This window comes from Sorex araneus, chromosome 4, assembly GCF_027595985.1.
Source record: "Sorex araneus isolate mSorAra2 chromosome 4, mSorAra2.pri, whole genome shotgun sequence".
NCBI lineage: Eukaryota > Metazoa > Chordata > Mammalia > Eulipotyphla > Soricidae > Sorex > Sorex araneus.
The window spans coordinates 133,136,829-133,152,832 of record NC_073305.1 but is presented as its reverse complement, the minus strand read 5'-3'; the positions used below and the strand labels follow the sequence as shown (position 1 = coordinate 133,152,832).

The window sequence follows — 16,004 nt, the reverse complement described above, 5'->3', positions numbered from 1 at the left end:
GGCAGTGACCAGAGGCAAACACTAAGCAACACCAGGCGAGTCTCTTTAGCGGGTAGGCTGGTGACTAGCGCCCCTCTGGGCACAGTCCATCAGCCTGTATGTGTGTGCTCAGAGCTCGAAGCGCGTAGGAATCGTGCCAGGCCGGGGAGAATGCGGCCGGGGGAAGGGGCTCTCCCAGACAGCAGCCTCCCATCATCACAAAACGGCGCAGCAGATTCAGAGAAAAGCAAAATTTATTTGAATGAAAAGTCCTCTTGGCAGCTGGCTGCCCGCTCACTTCGCCGCATTCTTCTTCTGCAGCTGGAGCCTTTTCCACCGGCGCAGCACCACCCGGAACTTGTCGCTCTGCGTCTTCTCCTCGAACACCTTTTTCAGGAGAATCCGCATCACAGTCTCCGTCTCTGCGTCTTTATTCTCCTCGAGGACGAGGTCCAGTGCATCTCCCACTTTCACCTAGGAAAGGAGACGATACAAAGCCGATGGGCGGCAGGTTAGATCCAGCGAAACCTGAGCTGCATGTTTCTGAGGAACAGGGCAAGGAAAGAGGCTGCCCTGTCCAGCACTGGCCCGTGGCCACTGCGCCACCCAGAGAACTCGGCCCCCGAAGGGGCAGCATCACTGACAGAGGGTCCTGCTGGGTGCTATTGCTGCAGTGGACTGCAGGGGCCAAGGCCAAATCCACTGGGCAGCTCTGGAATAAGGGACGGCCACCCCAGGGGCCTGGCCAGCAACCTGGGAAGAAGGGCAAGTGACTGCAGGGCCATGCACTGGCTTCCATGAGAGCACGGGGCACATCTCACACTACCCAGCACTGCTTAGGCCTGCTCAGGATGGACAGTAAGCATCCTCCCCCATCCCCGCCCTGCTCCAAAATGTGAGCTACAGGCTCTTCTGGAGGTGCTAGGAGTCCACTGTGTGATGCCGGGATGGAAATGGGGCCGGCCAGGTGCAAGGCAAACATTCCAGCCCCTACAGGCCCGAGGGCCCTGACAGGAAGCGGTAACTAGCTTGGCTCTGGGCTGAGGAGCGGCACACAGCAGCAGCAGCAGGAAGAGGCTGCTCCCCTGTGTGTGTCTGCAGGGTGGACTCGCCCACATATGTGGGGTGGGCTGTAGTGCAGTGAGTATCAAGTCTACTTCCTTAGCTTTGTTGCTGCTGCTGTGGGTCCCGCCCAGCGGTGCTCAGGCATCACTCCTGGCGGGGCTGGGGGAACCATACACAATGCTGAGGACAGAAGCGTGGTCGGCCAAACGCAAGTGCCCGACCAGCTGTACCATTGCCCTGGCCCTTCGCCTTAGCTCTTAGCTGCGAGGGGGAGATGGCACAAAGGGCTGGGCTCCTGCACGGGCCAGAGCAGCACCAGGAACGACCCAAAATACAAAAGCATACCAACGCCGAGCAAGGCGAGGCTTGGGGGGCTCTGCCTGACCTTTCCTGGCATAACTTTATTAAAAATCTTTAACATTCACATTTTTAGCAAATACACACAGTACGCAGAGTGAAAAGCTACAAACAGCTGTACAGAGAAAAACAACTTATCTAATCGACACTGACACCCTGTGCTTGATGTTGGCCCCATAAGACCAGCATGATGGGGAGTGGGTCCCTTTGGGCCTATTTCTAGGCCAGAGGGTGGAGACAGGGGACTATATTCTCTCTCCCAGAAAGCCCCCTGCAGACTGGGTTTAGGAGGGCCCCATCCCCTGGTGACTCCACACCCACTCTGGGGAGGCCGTGATTAATGCCGAGTACCCCCAGTCCTGGCCAGGACCCCCTCCCCAATGAGCTGCGCTTAGATTAAGAGGCACAGCTCCCACAAGGCACCTGCTTCACCCCCCAGACCCCCCTCAACAGCCAGACCCTGGCCCCACGGGAGGGGAGGGGGGCTTTGTTCTCCCACAAGGCCTGTGGATTCTCATGTGGGGGGCAGCGCCAGACACAAAGCCACACTGGCTGGGATTAAGGGCGCTTCCAATTATCTCCATTTCAAATCTCCCCTCAGCTGTGGTTACCATGGTGACCAGGCCGCCAGTAACAGGGCCTCAAGTGTTCTGCAGGGGGCGGGGGCGCCTTTCCTCCTCCTTAGGAGAAATCTAGAAGCCACAGCTGAACATTGGGGCAGGAGGCGGCTACAAAACCAAGGCTGCAGTGACCAGTGTCTGAAAGCTGAGGGGGAGAGGAAGGGGCGCCCATGTCTGTGAGGGCAGCGGAGAGGGGGCTGGGCAAGGGCTCGGGGGATGCAAGGAAGAGAAGGCGCGGTCGGTCGGCTCTGCTCCGTCTCTGCACTCCCTGAGCGACCCACAGCGGGAAGCTCTCCAGGGGTGCTGGCACAGCACGGGGAGCCCCTGCCTGGTGCTTGCTAGGCTGCAAGGAGCAGCCCCACCCGGGGGAGTCAGGCCTCTGGCGCCAGGCCCGGTGCTCGCGTCGGGGAGCAACGGGCACTCAGCCACCCGCTCTCACCTTTGGGGGCAGCGGGGCCTCCAGTCACAGGGGCTAGTCCAGTTTGTCTGCTGAATTTGTGTGTGTGTGAAGATATCAAGCAAGTTTTATTGTATATTGCTTGGTGGGGGTCTCCCAAGCTGTGTGTGTATAAGAACCAAGCCTTGTTTTATATTTTTTTAATGGGGGTCTCCCACGCTGTGCTGAGGAGGTCCTGGGGCCCCATCCTGAGATTCAGCTAACCGGGACTCATCAGGGGTTCACTGTGAGAGCAGACAGGTGGCAGAAGTTGCTTGGGCCCTGGGGTGCCGGGGACTACCCAGGTCCCCCTGGCAGTGCCTCAGGGGCCTCCATCCTCCGGTGATGCCAGGGACCATGGCGTGCTAGAGGCTGAACCTGGGCAAAGCATGTACCGTAACCTCAGAGTCATCTCCCCGACCGCCGAACCCAGGTCTGCAACATATGTAGAAGGTGTGACCTCCACGACTGAGCCACATCCCTCCCCCAGTTGTGCTCTGAAGCAGGAAAGCGGCTTGACCAGACTATGTGGTCAAGCATATATCCTTAGGATAATTACGAGGACTCCATGCCTTGGTGGTCCCACACCCACACTGGGGAGGCCACCCTTGATGCCCAGGACCTACAGTTGGGCAGGGCTAGGGAGGGGGTACCAACCAAGGCCAGCGGGGACTGGGGGTGCCAGGCATTAAGAGCAGCCTCCCTGGGGTGGGGTGGGGTCACCAGGGGATGGATGGAGCCCTCCTAAGGATAATTTCCTTAGGATGTTTGCTCCTTAGCCACCCAGAGTTAATCATGCCTGTCAATGCCTTCTGAGTCTTCCGAACTTTTTTTTTTTTTTCTGGTTTTTGGATCACACCCGGCGATACACAGGGGTTACTCCTGGCTCTTCACTCAGGAATTACCCCTGGCGGTGCTCAGGGGACCATATGGGATGCTGGGATTAGTACCTGGGTCGGCCACGTGCAAGGCAAACGCCCTACCCGCTGTGCTATTGCGCCAGCCCCCTTCCGAACTTTTTAAAGGATCTTTGTTTTTTATCGTCTCATGTTAATTTTTACCATTATTAGGTCTTTTCCAATGATGAAAGTGATGCACTCATAAAAATTCAGGGCTGGAGATTTGGTTCAACTCTTCACTTCTGAATTAAATTTTCTTGTATGTGTGATGCTCTGGGTTCAAGTCCAGCCCTGGGTTGGATACCCAGCAAAACATTTGCATTAAAAAAAAATGAAGGGGCTGGAGTGATAGTACAGCGAGCAGGACATTTGCCTCATGCAGATAACCGGGGTTCAATTCCTGGCATCCCATATGGTCCCTTGAGCACTGAGCAGAGAGCCAGGAGTGACCTCTGAGCATTGCTGGGTGTTACCCCCCTCTAAAACCCAGAACAAAACAAAACAAAAAAATAAATAAACTGGGCCAGGGGTAGCACAGCAGCTAAGGCACTTGCCTAGCACATGGCCAACCTGGGTTTGATTCCTGGCACTCCAGATGGTTCCTGCATTCCAGGCGTGATTCCTGAGTGCGGAACCAGGAATATGTTCAGAGCACAGCTGGATGTGGTCCCCAAAACAAAAATAGGAAGCATGATCCCTATTATATTCATGTGATCCATTAAAAAAATTTAAAAAAAAAAGAATTCTTTTCTCCAACCCTCGGAACTGACCCACCGCCTCATGCATATAAGGTATGTATTCTACAACTAAGCCACATCCTGCCCCCCAAGAGTTGGTGTGTGTATATATATTCATACACACATATATATACATATATGTATGTGTATATGTGACTTTTTACAACAACACTGGATTCTAGACTATACTGCTTTGAAGTGGCTTCCTTCATTTAAGAACAGCAGGGCCATGGAGCTGATAGGGGTAAGAGAGGCTGGGCTGGAGAGAGCTCAACAGTGAACACACACTGCAGGTCCCATCCCTGGCACCACGGTCCCCTAAGCACTGCCGGTGGCGACCTCTGAACACGCTGGCCCTGACCCAAAGTAACATATAAGGTGACTTGTGACAGCTCTCCTCCATGAAGCTGTGCACCTGGGCACTGCAGGAGGGGTCAACTGAAGGGGCAGTACTGCTGGGTGTGGACCCCGGGTCCCCTGACCATTGCTGAGGAGCCCCCACCCCCAAAATTTGTTTTTTGGAGGGCCAAACTTGGTAGTACTCAGGCAGGGATCACTCCTGGCAGGGTTTGGGGAAATGCACACGGTGCCAACTCGCCACGTGGAAGGCAAGTACCCTGTCAGTTTAGGTTTCTGGCACTCCACCCCCAAATTTTTTAAGAACATGCGCGCAGCTGACCGGGTTCAATTCCTGGCACCACATATGAGCCCCTTGAGCACCGCTGGGTGTGAGAAAATGGCATGTGGTAAAACTGGCTGGCTCTTAGGGAAGTTTCTCTCTCTCTCTCTCTCTCTCTCTCAGACACACACACACACACACACACACACACACACACACACACACACACACACACACACACACACACACACACACACACACACACACACACACACACACACACGCCGAGAGGACGCTGGTGGCACAGGAGCCGAATTCGGGTGGGGCAGCATCTCTCTCGGCACAGGGTTCACATCTTACCGTTCTGCTCTTCTTCCATAACTTTTCTCCATTCAGCCTGAGATCACCTTTGTAGAAAGCATCTTCCACTTTGCTTTAAAAAAAAAAAAGCAGCATGTTTTAGAAAAAATATTCACAAAACCATTTTATAAATCTGAGGAAACACTTGTCTTCACCGCTTATTTCTCTGCCAGTGCCCACGCTTTCCGCAGCATCTCCACAGCGGCTGCGGGGACAGAAAGAGACCCCTGGCTCCAGGGCCCAGCTTCTCTCCTCTGCTCCTCTGCAGCTGCAGTGCTGAGGACTCTGAGGCAGGGCTCCTGAACCCTTCCCACTAGCAACCCTTTTTGCCCAAGAACTTTTTGGGCGCACCAGAGCACATGAAATAAAGAGTACAAATCTTATTCTTTCCAAACTTTGTAGTACCAACATCCCAGTAGGCGCACACCAGATCGGATGAGAATGTGATGTAGAAGCCGACTCATCATCGCAAGTAACAAAAACATTAACATAGAAGGCTTAACTTGCAACAGCTTAGTAAACCCTCGGACAAGGACTTACTGTCCCCATGGTGCGATGAAGCAATTTTTACAAATTTTCTTCTACCGAAATATTTTTCTATCATTCTGTTAGTCATTTAGTGGTAACAAGCAGTATCAAATAAGTTACTGTGGGCCTGGTATGGGGGGAAGCTTGGGTGGTTGGGAAAATGAGACAATGGTGGAGGGAAGGTGACAGTGGTGTTGAGATGGGTGTTGGAATACTGAATGCCTGTAACGAATCATGAACAATAAACCATGATGTTTAAATAAAGGTGTGTGTACGTGTGTGAAATGAATACAAATCAAACATTCAGTAGACCATAAATTTCAGACCAATTTTTGGTGGTCCCCCACTCCCACCTTTAGTTATGTGACCTCATAAGGGATCACAGACTGTGGCTTAAGCACTGAGGGTCCAGGGGCAGACCTACCTCTAGCATTCCTTGAACCCCGCATGGAGCTTTCGGGAGGGGGTTAGCACAAATCCCATTCAGAGGAGCCTGGAAGGGACTTCAAGACCCGACTCCCCCAGGCAGCAACTTCCCACAACAGTTTTAAGTATTTTTGTTTTGTCTTGGGGTCTCACCTGGCTATACTCAGGTGTTACTCCTGGCTCTGCACTCAGGAGTTACTCCTGGCGGTGCTCGGGGGAACATATGGGATGCCAGGGATGGAACCTGGGTCAGTCGCATAAAAGACAAATGCCCTTTCTGCTGTGCTATCGATCCAGCCTCAACAAAGTAAAGACACTGCCTGCCTCACCCCAGCCTGTCAGCCACTGAACCAGCACCGGGGGTGGCCAGGGAGAAACCCTCTGCTGGTCATATATATTCGTTGGAGAAGGTACCAGTCCAGCAGAAGAGGTAAACACAATATGTGCTCAATCTGATGCCAGGTGACTCACATCCGGAATGAGATGGAGGCTGACGAATGGTAGCAGGGCTAGAGCACAGCTTTGTATGCGGGAGGTCTCAGTTCCACGCCCCAAGCCAGTAGTATGACGACAATACCATCATCAGCTACTACACTGGGAGAGGGAGAAGACATGGGAGCTTACCAGATTTTAAAGAACATTAAACAAATCCTAACCAGGTGCCTGTGGACTTGGAGTGATCTTTATGAATGTATAGGATTGAATTAGGGGACAAAGGCACACCACATAAGGAAATCTTTCTGAATTTATTAATTGTAACACAACTTTTACTTTGCATGCAGTTTATCACACTATGAGTACTAGAGGAATGAACTATGGGGTAATTATCACTTCCCCTCTATTTTTGGTATCTGATTTCTATCTGGCAGTGGCCAGGGGACCATAAAGGTGCCGGGGATCAAAGCACATGCACTAACGTTTTGAGCTTTTCCTTGCCTGAGGGCCACCATTTTTTTGGTTTTTGGGCCATATCCGACAGTGCTCAGGTATCACTTCTGACAGGCTCAGGAGACCAGATGGGGAACCAAAGATCAAATCCAGGCTGGGGGCATACAAGGCCAATGTCCTACATGATGTATTATATAACTCCGAGCTCTGAAGACCACTAAAACCACTATTACAGAATTAATCCAGCAGAAAGTAAAGAATGTTACAGAGATCTTGAAACATTAGACTTTATCTCCATGAACTATATATATATGAATAGTTATTTCTAGTATTGAGTTAGGCACTTTGTGTGTGTTTTGGGAACATCACTGTCACTGTCATCCCACTGCTCATTGATTTGCTTGAGTGGGCACCAGTAACGTCTTCATTTGAGACTCGTTGTTACTGTTTTTTGGCATATCAAATACGCCACGGGTAGCTTGCCAGGCTCTGCTGTGCGGGCAAGATACTCTTGGTAGCTTGCCAGGCTCTCCGAGAGGGGCGGAGGAATCGAACCCGGGCTGGCTGCGTGCAAGGCAAATGCCATACCCACTGTGCTATCATTTTGGGAACATACCCAGCAATTTCAGGAGTTACTCCTGGACATTGAGGGACCAACTAGGTGATGTTGGGGATAGTACCTGGGCTGGCCATATGCAAGGTAAGCACCCTACCCACTGTACCATCTCTCTGGCTCTTGAGTCAGGAACTTTTTTTTTTCTTTTTGGGATACACCCGGCAATGCTCAGGTAATATTCCTGGCTCTTCATTCATGAATTACTCCTGGCAGTGCTCAGGGGACCATATGGGATGCTGGAGATTAAACCCGGGCCGGCCGCATGCAGGGCAAAAGCCCTACCCATCTTTAATGGCTGTGCAATGTCTCCAGCCCTGAGATAGGCACTTAAATAAAAAAAAAATTATTGCCAATCATTGTTATTTGGGGGGCAGGGGGGTGATACACGTGGCAGTGCTTTAGGTTAATGCTGTGCTAGATGGGTCCATGTGGTCAACTGGGCCTCCTGTATACAAAGTTTAGCCCACTGAACCACCTCTCTGGCCCATTAAAACTTGTATAGAAAGTCAGGATAGTGGAGTCTTAGAAACCATCTTCAGAGCACGTGCTCACAAATGAAGAACTAAGGCAGCACTGATGTTAACTTGCTCAAGGATCCACAGAAGTCCCTGCAGCTTATTCTCAACCATGTTCTTTTGCTTCTTCTCTTTCTAAAGGGAACCATTTCACACTGTAGGACCCTAGTAAACCCTTGTGCACTTTATTAATTGGCTTTGGGGCCGTACCTGGCACTGCTCAGGGTATACTCCTGGCTCTGTGGCTCAGGGATTCCTGTGGCCCAGGAACCTTTGGTGAGGTTCAGGAGACCACATAGGGTTGGCCATATGCAAGGCAAGTGCTCTACCCACTGTACTATCTGCCCCCGTCACGTGCTTTATATTTGCCACATCCAGATCAAACATGGCAAATTCCTTTTCTTCCCAATTCCCTAAATCAATGGTCTGGGTAAGACTCAAGCATGTCTTCAAATCAAAGGGGCAGGGCACATGGGGTCTGAAGGCTGTCACTTCTGCGGGTTTTCTCACGGACTGGCAGATTTCTGGGACACCCCTATGGTTCTTCCAGTATCTGCGGGTTGCCCTTTACCACAAAAGGGCCTGAGTGACTGCAAATGCTACCCAGAGATAACCTAGCAAGTGACCCACTCACTGCAAGGTGGGTTAGTTTATTCCACAACACACATCACACTTACTTTCTCCCGACATCCAGGCCTGTCTTCAGGATCACGTCGTACCGGAAGGACTGCACGGTCTTCTCCAGGTCTTTGTAGTCTCTGGGCATGCTGGGGTCATCCTCCAACTCCTCTCCCGGCACACTCAGCTCACGGTCAACCTCCTCATCGGAGTCCTCTTCCTCTTCGACTTTTTGCTGAGTCTTTTTAGCGGACTTTTTAGAACTAACACTGCTTTTGAGTCTTAGGGAGAGTGGAAAGATACTTTGTGGAGAAACGAAAAGTCCCGGCAGTCTCAGTGAGAAAATATTCTGAAGAAATGTCTTATGATTTGAGGCCGTGGACTTGGTACTAGAGAAGTAGAAGTATCGCTTCCAGGAGGTGTGGGGCGTGTGTGCGCAAGGTGTCCCCCGAAGTGTCGCCCAGAGTCTGAGCCAGGCATCTGGTTTTCTTAAAAGACTTGCAGGCAACCTGACACTTGGCACGGCCATGGCGCCTATAACCTGTAAGAGAGAAGAATTCAGTTTTACTTCACCAGTCCAGAGGACTGGGTCCTTGCAGCTTAAACCACATACCCCAGGAACTTTTTTTCTTTTCTTTTTTTTTTTTTTTGCTTTTGGCTCACACCAAGTGATGCTCAGGGGTTACTCCTGGCTCTGCACTCAGAAATTACCCCTGGTGGTGAGATGGCAGGGATCGAACCCAGGCTAGCTGCGTGCAGGGCAAACGCCCTCCCTGCTGTATTATCACTCAGGCCCTCCAGGAATATTTCCTATCTAGGACAGTAAATCCTCACTGAATACGCTCTTGAAAACTCCAACTTCAAAGGACAAAGGTCCAACCAAGGCAGGTTCTTGAACAGCTGATCATACTTTTTTCACTCTTATAATGATAAAGTGATGCTTCCAAAGACATGGTTCCATATCAGTGCTCCAGGAAAGACCAGATCCATCTGTCTGTATCAAGGGCCACGAACTGTGGCCTGGTGAGTCATCCTGGTGAGATTATGTACGATGAAATCCGTGTGCTTCCCTCGTGGCGGCAACAAGGGCAGACCTGGATACTTGTGCAGTACAAAAGCATTACTTCTCTTCTTCCCCAAATAAACCAGGGAACCGTGCGCTACTGAAAAAAGATGAACAACAGTTCCAACGATTTACTTTATTTCAGTTTGTTTTTTTGAGTCACACTCAGCGGTGCTCAGAAGCTGCTCCTGACATGTTGCTTGGGGTGGGTGGGGGACAGGCATGTGGGGCTGAGAATGGAACCTGGGGCTCCAGAATGCAAAGCATGTGCGTCAGCCCCTTTAACTATCTCTCTCCTTGGCCTATTGACTTATTTCACTCTTCCAATTTTCTGCTAGCCAAAGTCTGATGCAAGGTGTGCTTACACTCTACCACTATACCACACCCCTCTCAATGACTTATTTTTGCTTGAGGGCCACACCTGCCAGTGCCGCGTGTGCCCAAGAGTACAAGCATCCACCAGGGCCATGCCAGTGGTGCAGGGGTCTGGAAGAGACCTGGGGCTTCCCGTGCCAGGCATGCAGAGTAGCCCTCAGAACTATCTCCCTGGGCCTCCTGGAAGTGGCTTTGGAGACTAGGACTTGGTGATTCCAGGAGATGCCATATGTCCGGTCAACTTGCACTTCAAGTCTGTGAATGACTGACTTCGGGCCAAAGTTGTACTTGGGAACTGATTTCTTTTGATGAAAATGATTTTCATGGTTTTCCCTTCTTCCTAGTTTTCATTCACTACAAGGATGACAAGAGCAATTATCTTTTGTTTGTTTGTTTGGTTTCGTGGTGGTGCCAGAAGTAGCAAGGCAAGTGCTCCTGGATAGGCACAACCCCAGCCAAGAACAATTAATGTCTGCTCAAAAACAGATGGGGCTGGAGAGAGAGTGCAGGAGTTAAGGTGCTGGCCTTGTCTGTGGTGGCCGATCCCGGTTCTATCCCTGGCATCATGAGGGTTAAGCTGCAGCGCATCTTCAGGCGGCCAGGACTGAGCAGACTTGGGAGATGCAAACAGTTACTTCCAATTGATACCTGCTGACACTTTCTTGACTTTGCTTCTTTTTAAAGCCATGGTGCTTGCCGGGGCTGCGCATCAGGCTGCAGTATAGACACACTCCAAAGGTGCTCACAAGGGTCTGGAATCCTGTGGCTCTTCTGAGGTGCACATACTAGGGATGGTGGGGGCCAGGGGTGGTGGAAGGGCTCCAACACTGCTCAGGCATCTTTTTAATTTTTATTTAATTTTTTTGTTTTCGGGGTCACACCCAGTGATGCTCAGGGGTTACTCCTGGCTCTGCATTCAGGAATTACTCCCAGATGGTGCTTGGGGGACCATATGGAATGCTGGGGATTGAACCTGGGTTGGCTATGTGCAAGGGAAACCCCCTACCCACTGTACTATCCCTAGACCCCTTTAATTTTACTTTCTTAGTTTTGGGGCCACATCTGGCGGTGCTCAGGGGACCACATGAGGTTCAGGCATCTTTTTAGTTATGGTGCTAGAACAAAAAGTTGTGAGCTTTTCCCTGGTGGGCTTTTTTTTTTTCTTTTGGTGGCACCAGGGACTGAACCCAGATCCTCCAGGTACAAGACTTGTCCTCTGCCCTTTTCTGTGGAGTTTGCACACACACACACACACACACACACACACACACACACACACACACACACACATACACACACCCATGCGCACCTGGCTGCAGTGTGGCTGGAAATGGTGTCAGGGATCGAAGACCGCTGAGACACTGGGCTCAGGTGCCAGGATCAAGCTCGGGGCATGGGGGGCCCTGGGGGACTTTCACTTGTGACCCTGTGCTTGTTAAGGTCGACCCTTTAGCCACAGCATTGTTCCTCCAGAACCCACGGACTGATTCTCAACGCAACTACAATTTGAAATGAAACGCTACGCTGCCACAGGATACTCAAAGACACTGACGAGAAGCCAGGAGTAGCTCAGTGGCTGAAGTCCCATGGATTAGAGAAAGCACCAACAGGCTGAGTACAGACCCAGGTTCAGTCCCCAGCACCGCTGGTTCCTCTGGCAACGCCAGGAACAACTCCCCTGGCACCTGCTGGGGAGAAGTAATCCCTACCCACCAAGGACTGCCATGTGTGGCCCAATAAACAAATACAAAGCCCCCGGTGGGTGCTGCCCACATAAGCACAATCCTGAGCTTCTCAGCTGCCTGTAACCCCTGACATGGGAACAATGTCTGTGCAGTCCCCACAACTGAAGAGCCAAGTGGGCAGGAATGCAAGCTCCCCGCGGCACAGCCCAGACGCCAGACGCACGCCGCCTCCAGGGAGGTCCACGGTGGAGCCCCACCTACAGGGAGCAGAAGGCTTACTAGAAATGCCACAAGGGCTGGGCCATGTGGCTCAGCAGGGGAGTTCGAGCCTAGTTTGGAGAGGCCTGGAGTCCCAGTCCCAGCACCCACGGGTGGGGCCCAACAGTGTCCCCCTCCCCACAAATAGCAAGAAATCATTTTAACACCTGTCCTGTGTAATTTAAAAGCGTCATTGAATTCTCATTTATACAAAGAAATATACATTTTATGTAAGTGGAGATCGGGCTGGAGCGATAGCACAGCAGGTAGGGCGTTTTGCCTTGCACGTGGCTGTGGCAGCCCCGGGTTCAATTCCTTCGCCCCCTCTCAGAGAGCCGGAGCCGGGCAAGCTACCAAGAGTATCCCGCCCGCACGGCAGAGCCTGGCAAGCTCCCTGTGGCGTATTCAATATGCCAAATACAGTAACAAGTCTCACAGTGGAGATGTTACTGGTGCCCGCTCGAGCAAATCAATGAGCAGCAGGATGACAGTGAAAGTGATGTAAGTGGGGATTAAGGAAGAAAAACGACATCCTTCAGTAGTTTCCAGATTTCAGAGATCACTACAATAAAATAAATAAATAAAAGTTTAATTTTGTTCTGGGGCCACCTGGTGGTGCTCCAGGGCTATTCCTGGTTTAGTGTTTGGGGGATCATGCAGTACTGGAGATCAGACCAGGACAAAGTTATCCAATGGAGGCTGCTTTTTATTTTGCCAAGATACTCCTTTATTTTGCAAAGTAAGACTTTTTCTATTAGTAACTTTTTTTTTAAGTTTTCATGATTATATACACATATAACATACGTTATATATATGTATATATATATATACATATATGAAATAAAACAAAATAATCCACATTTCCTACCACTACACTATTTCTTGGGCCAAATATTTCATGGTAGAAAATTTTTTAAAAAAAGGAAATGCAAATCACCCATATTTGACCTTTTGCGTTTTGGTTTTAGGTCATACCCAGTAGTGCTAGGGACAGGGGGAGGATCTAATCCCAGCCTCCCTCATGTAAAGCATGTGCTCCGGCCCTTTGAACCATCTCCTCTCCAACCCACGTCTTTTTAATGTTCACCTTTTACTCTGGGCTCATCACCGTCTCACATGTTAATCTACTTATTCCATCTGATAAGCCAATCTCAGCTACACCCAGACACAAAACATTCAAACCCAGGCTCCCTAGTGATTAAGTCCAGGCACTATGCAGAAGTGTCTATCCATCCGTGGCACAGTACCAGCATTTCCTCCTGGATCCACAACGGGCACCTTAAACTTAACTGGTCCCCAAACAACAACAGCTATATCTCCACCCCTAGCTCTATGGCACCACACTGGGAAGAACGCCTCTTCCCATCTCAGTTAATACAAACCTCATTGAGAAAGAAAACCACTTACTGTGCACCCTTGAGCTTCTCGTTCCTCACTCCCACATCCACTATGCCAGGAAACCACTTTGGCTTTCAATTCACAACTTGTCTCACCCACAGATTCCCACAGGCTTAGACGCCTATCACTGAGCACCTGAGCTGCAAAAGACTGTCTACATCTGCTCTCTGTAGTACTGAAAAATGATTTTGTTCACAAAAGAAAAATTATAGCAGTACCCTGCCTCTCAGTTCTCCTATGCGATCTCTCTCTCTCTCTCTCTCTCTCTCTCTCTCTCTCTCTCTCTCTCTCTCTCTCTCTCCTCTCTCTCTCACAAGTGGGGTCCACCTGCAGCCTCATGACTATTCTTTTCGATGGGACAAGTTGTCCCTATACCACATCAGGCACATTCCTGGGTAGGGCGCCTCCTGCCACCTGCACCTAAGGACACTTAGCCGACACCTCCATGAACAGGGCATTTTCTTCAGCTCCCGGCTCCAATGTCACCTCCACAAGCCCTGCCCCACCCATAATCCCACAATAAGCTGTTTATCACCCATCACTCTAGTTGATTAGGATTATCTTTTCCACCTGCTAGGGAGAATAAAGATGCTGCAAGGGTAGGGACTGTCCCTGGAGTCCCAAGTGCCCAGAACAGTGCTTTATAAAGCCATTTTATAAAATGCTTAATTAAACAGAAGGCAATGAACATAAGATTCGGACAACTGAAGCGTTTTTCGCATGGATCCGAAAAAGCACACGCGCACACACGCCCACGCGCCGGGTGGGCAAGAGCCTAGTAGAGAGTGCTCCCAAACCCTCGTGCCTCCAAGCTAGCTAGACCCAAAGAGCAAGGGAGTGGTGGTGGTGGGGGGGGTGGTCCAAAGAAAGCCTGACCTAAGGTCGGGAAAGTGGCCCAGGAGCAGTGTCCTTCGCCCAGATCTCCTCTTGGCTCTTGGGCCAAGGCAGGCAGTGTGGACAGGAGGGGGAATGAGCACGGCAGGGAGTTTCAGGCCAAGTCTTCGGGACGGCGGTATCATCTCTGAACTCACCGACAGCAGTTAGGAAAACACATACACAAACACAAACACACACACCCACACCCACACACACCCCAAATAATTCCGGGGTACAGAGGCCAAAGCCGTCCGTCCTTGACCTGCCGGGGATGTGCGCTCCCCACGTTATCGATTCCGTTCACACGGTGGCCGCCAGCCCGGCAAGAGCTTTTAGGTGGATCCCAACGAAAAAAAAAGTCTTCTCCCGTTCTCCCGACGGTCCTCGAGGATGGGGGTTCGGGTCCCCACTGCCCCCTCCCCGTCAGCGGCGCAGCCCTCCCGCCGCGGGCGGCGCACCTTCCCGGGTCTCCAAGGTCAGGCGAGGCTGGACAGCACAGGGGTGCTCCGGCCCCCGGGCGGCGTTCGGAGCCGGGACCTGAGTGGCGGGTGCGCGGGCTGGGTCCCCGCACGGTGCCCCGCAGCGCCCCCGGGTCCACCCCCGAGTCCACCCTCGAGGCTAACCGGGGCCTGCCCCGGCCTGGGTGACTCACGCAGAGACGCGACCGGGCAGAAGGGCATCGCCGCGCTCCTTAGCGCATAAACGCGCTTACGCTTCCTCCCCGCCCCACCCCAGCAACAGAGGGGCCGCGCGGCCTGCCCGGGGGGCGCTCTGAGCCCGGCGAGGCTGCAATTACCTGCACGTCGGGGCCGCTCCTCCCTTAGTCCTCCCGCCACCCTGTCGCCGCGCCTCCGCCCCGCCGCAGCCGCCGCCGCCGCCGGCCCCCCGGCGTCCGGAGCCCCGCCCCTTCCGGGGGCTGGCCTCCCGAGAGTGGGTTGTGAGGGCGCAGCAGCAGCGCAGCGGCCCCTGCTGGTCGGGGCGGCTCGGAGGACTCCGCGGGAGGACCGAGGGGCCGCAGGCGACCCCTGAACACGCCGCTGAACCCAGAAGTGAGCGCCCTGTGATACCCACTCAAGCGCTCGTAGACCAGTGGACGTTGGACTGCCTTGAGGTCATCCAGCCTTGTGCATTGCGTTCCCAGTTGTGAAAGTCTGCAGAAAACACCCGCCAGAATTTACTAAAAATTTAACTAAAATTTACTAGTTAATTTAACTAAAATTTACTAAAAAATTAAATAAAGAGTTCTCAACATCTTTTCCAGACTTACCTGATATAAAGATCAATTGAGTTCTGTCTTGAAGTTAGGTCACTTTTATAAGATTATACTATAATATTACTACTATTATACTATTATAGTTCTATTATTATATACACTACATTATATATGTTACTATATGTACTAAGGACTGGAGCTATAGCACAGCGGGTAGGGCGTTTGCCTTGCACGTGGCTGATCCCGGTTCGGTTCCTCCATCCCCCTCGGAGAGCCCGGCAAGCCACAGAGACTATCCCACTTGTAGAGCAAAGCTTGGCAAGCTACCCGTGGCGTATTCGATATGCCAAAAACAGTAACAAGTCTCATAATTGATTTTCATTATGACTCAAATTTGTGAACCTTACATTGTTATCACCATTATAACCCTCTTAAAAAAATAAAGGTGATAAGATAATGACAATAGTAAGCAA

At 51.4% G+C, this 16,004-nt stretch overlaps 1 protein-coding gene across 2 annotated transcripts; it reads right to left on the bottom strand.

Annotated features, from left to right (window-relative positions):
- Positions 1 to 215: 215 nt before the first annotated feature.
- Positions 216 to 15,221, bottom strand: MTRES1 (mitochondrial transcription rescue factor 1). 2 transcript variants are annotated; one of them, XM_004605762.3, is made up of 4 exons: positions 15,115 to 15,221; positions 8,723 to 9,204; positions 5,073 to 5,145; positions 216 to 453 (listed from the first exon to the last, which is right to left on the bottom strand). In XM_004605762.3, the coding sequence occupies exons 2-4, from the start codon at positions 9,190 to 9,192 to the stop codon at positions 274 to 276; spliced, it is 723 nt and encodes a 240-aa protein (XP_004605819.2). In that variant the 5' UTR covers positions 9,193 to 9,204; positions 15,115 to 15,221; the 3' UTR covers positions 216 to 273. The 2 variants fall into 2 exon arrangements, with proteins under 2 accessions (XP_004605819.2, XP_054993132.1); XM_055137157.1 differs by lacking the exon at positions 15,115 to 15,221 and adding an exon at positions 14,777 to 14,993.
- Between the last annotated feature and the right edge of the window lie 783 nt (positions 15,222 to 16,004).

Bases quoted from the DNA above. Each gene is read 5' to 3' on its own strand.
- MTRES1 (XM_004605762.3), bottom strand. From the start codon at position 9,192: ATGGCCGTGCCAAGTGTCAGGTTGCCTGCAAGTCTTTTAAGAAAACCA. The intron at 5,146-8,722 runs GTAAGTGTGATG...TTTTTTTTAAAG, and splicing joins GGCCTGGATGTCGGGAGAAA to CAAAGTGGAAGATGCTTTCT. The intron at 454-5,072 runs GTAAGATGTGAA...CTCCTTTCCTAG, and splicing joins TATGGAAGAAGAGCAGAACG to GTGAAAGTGGGAGATGCACT.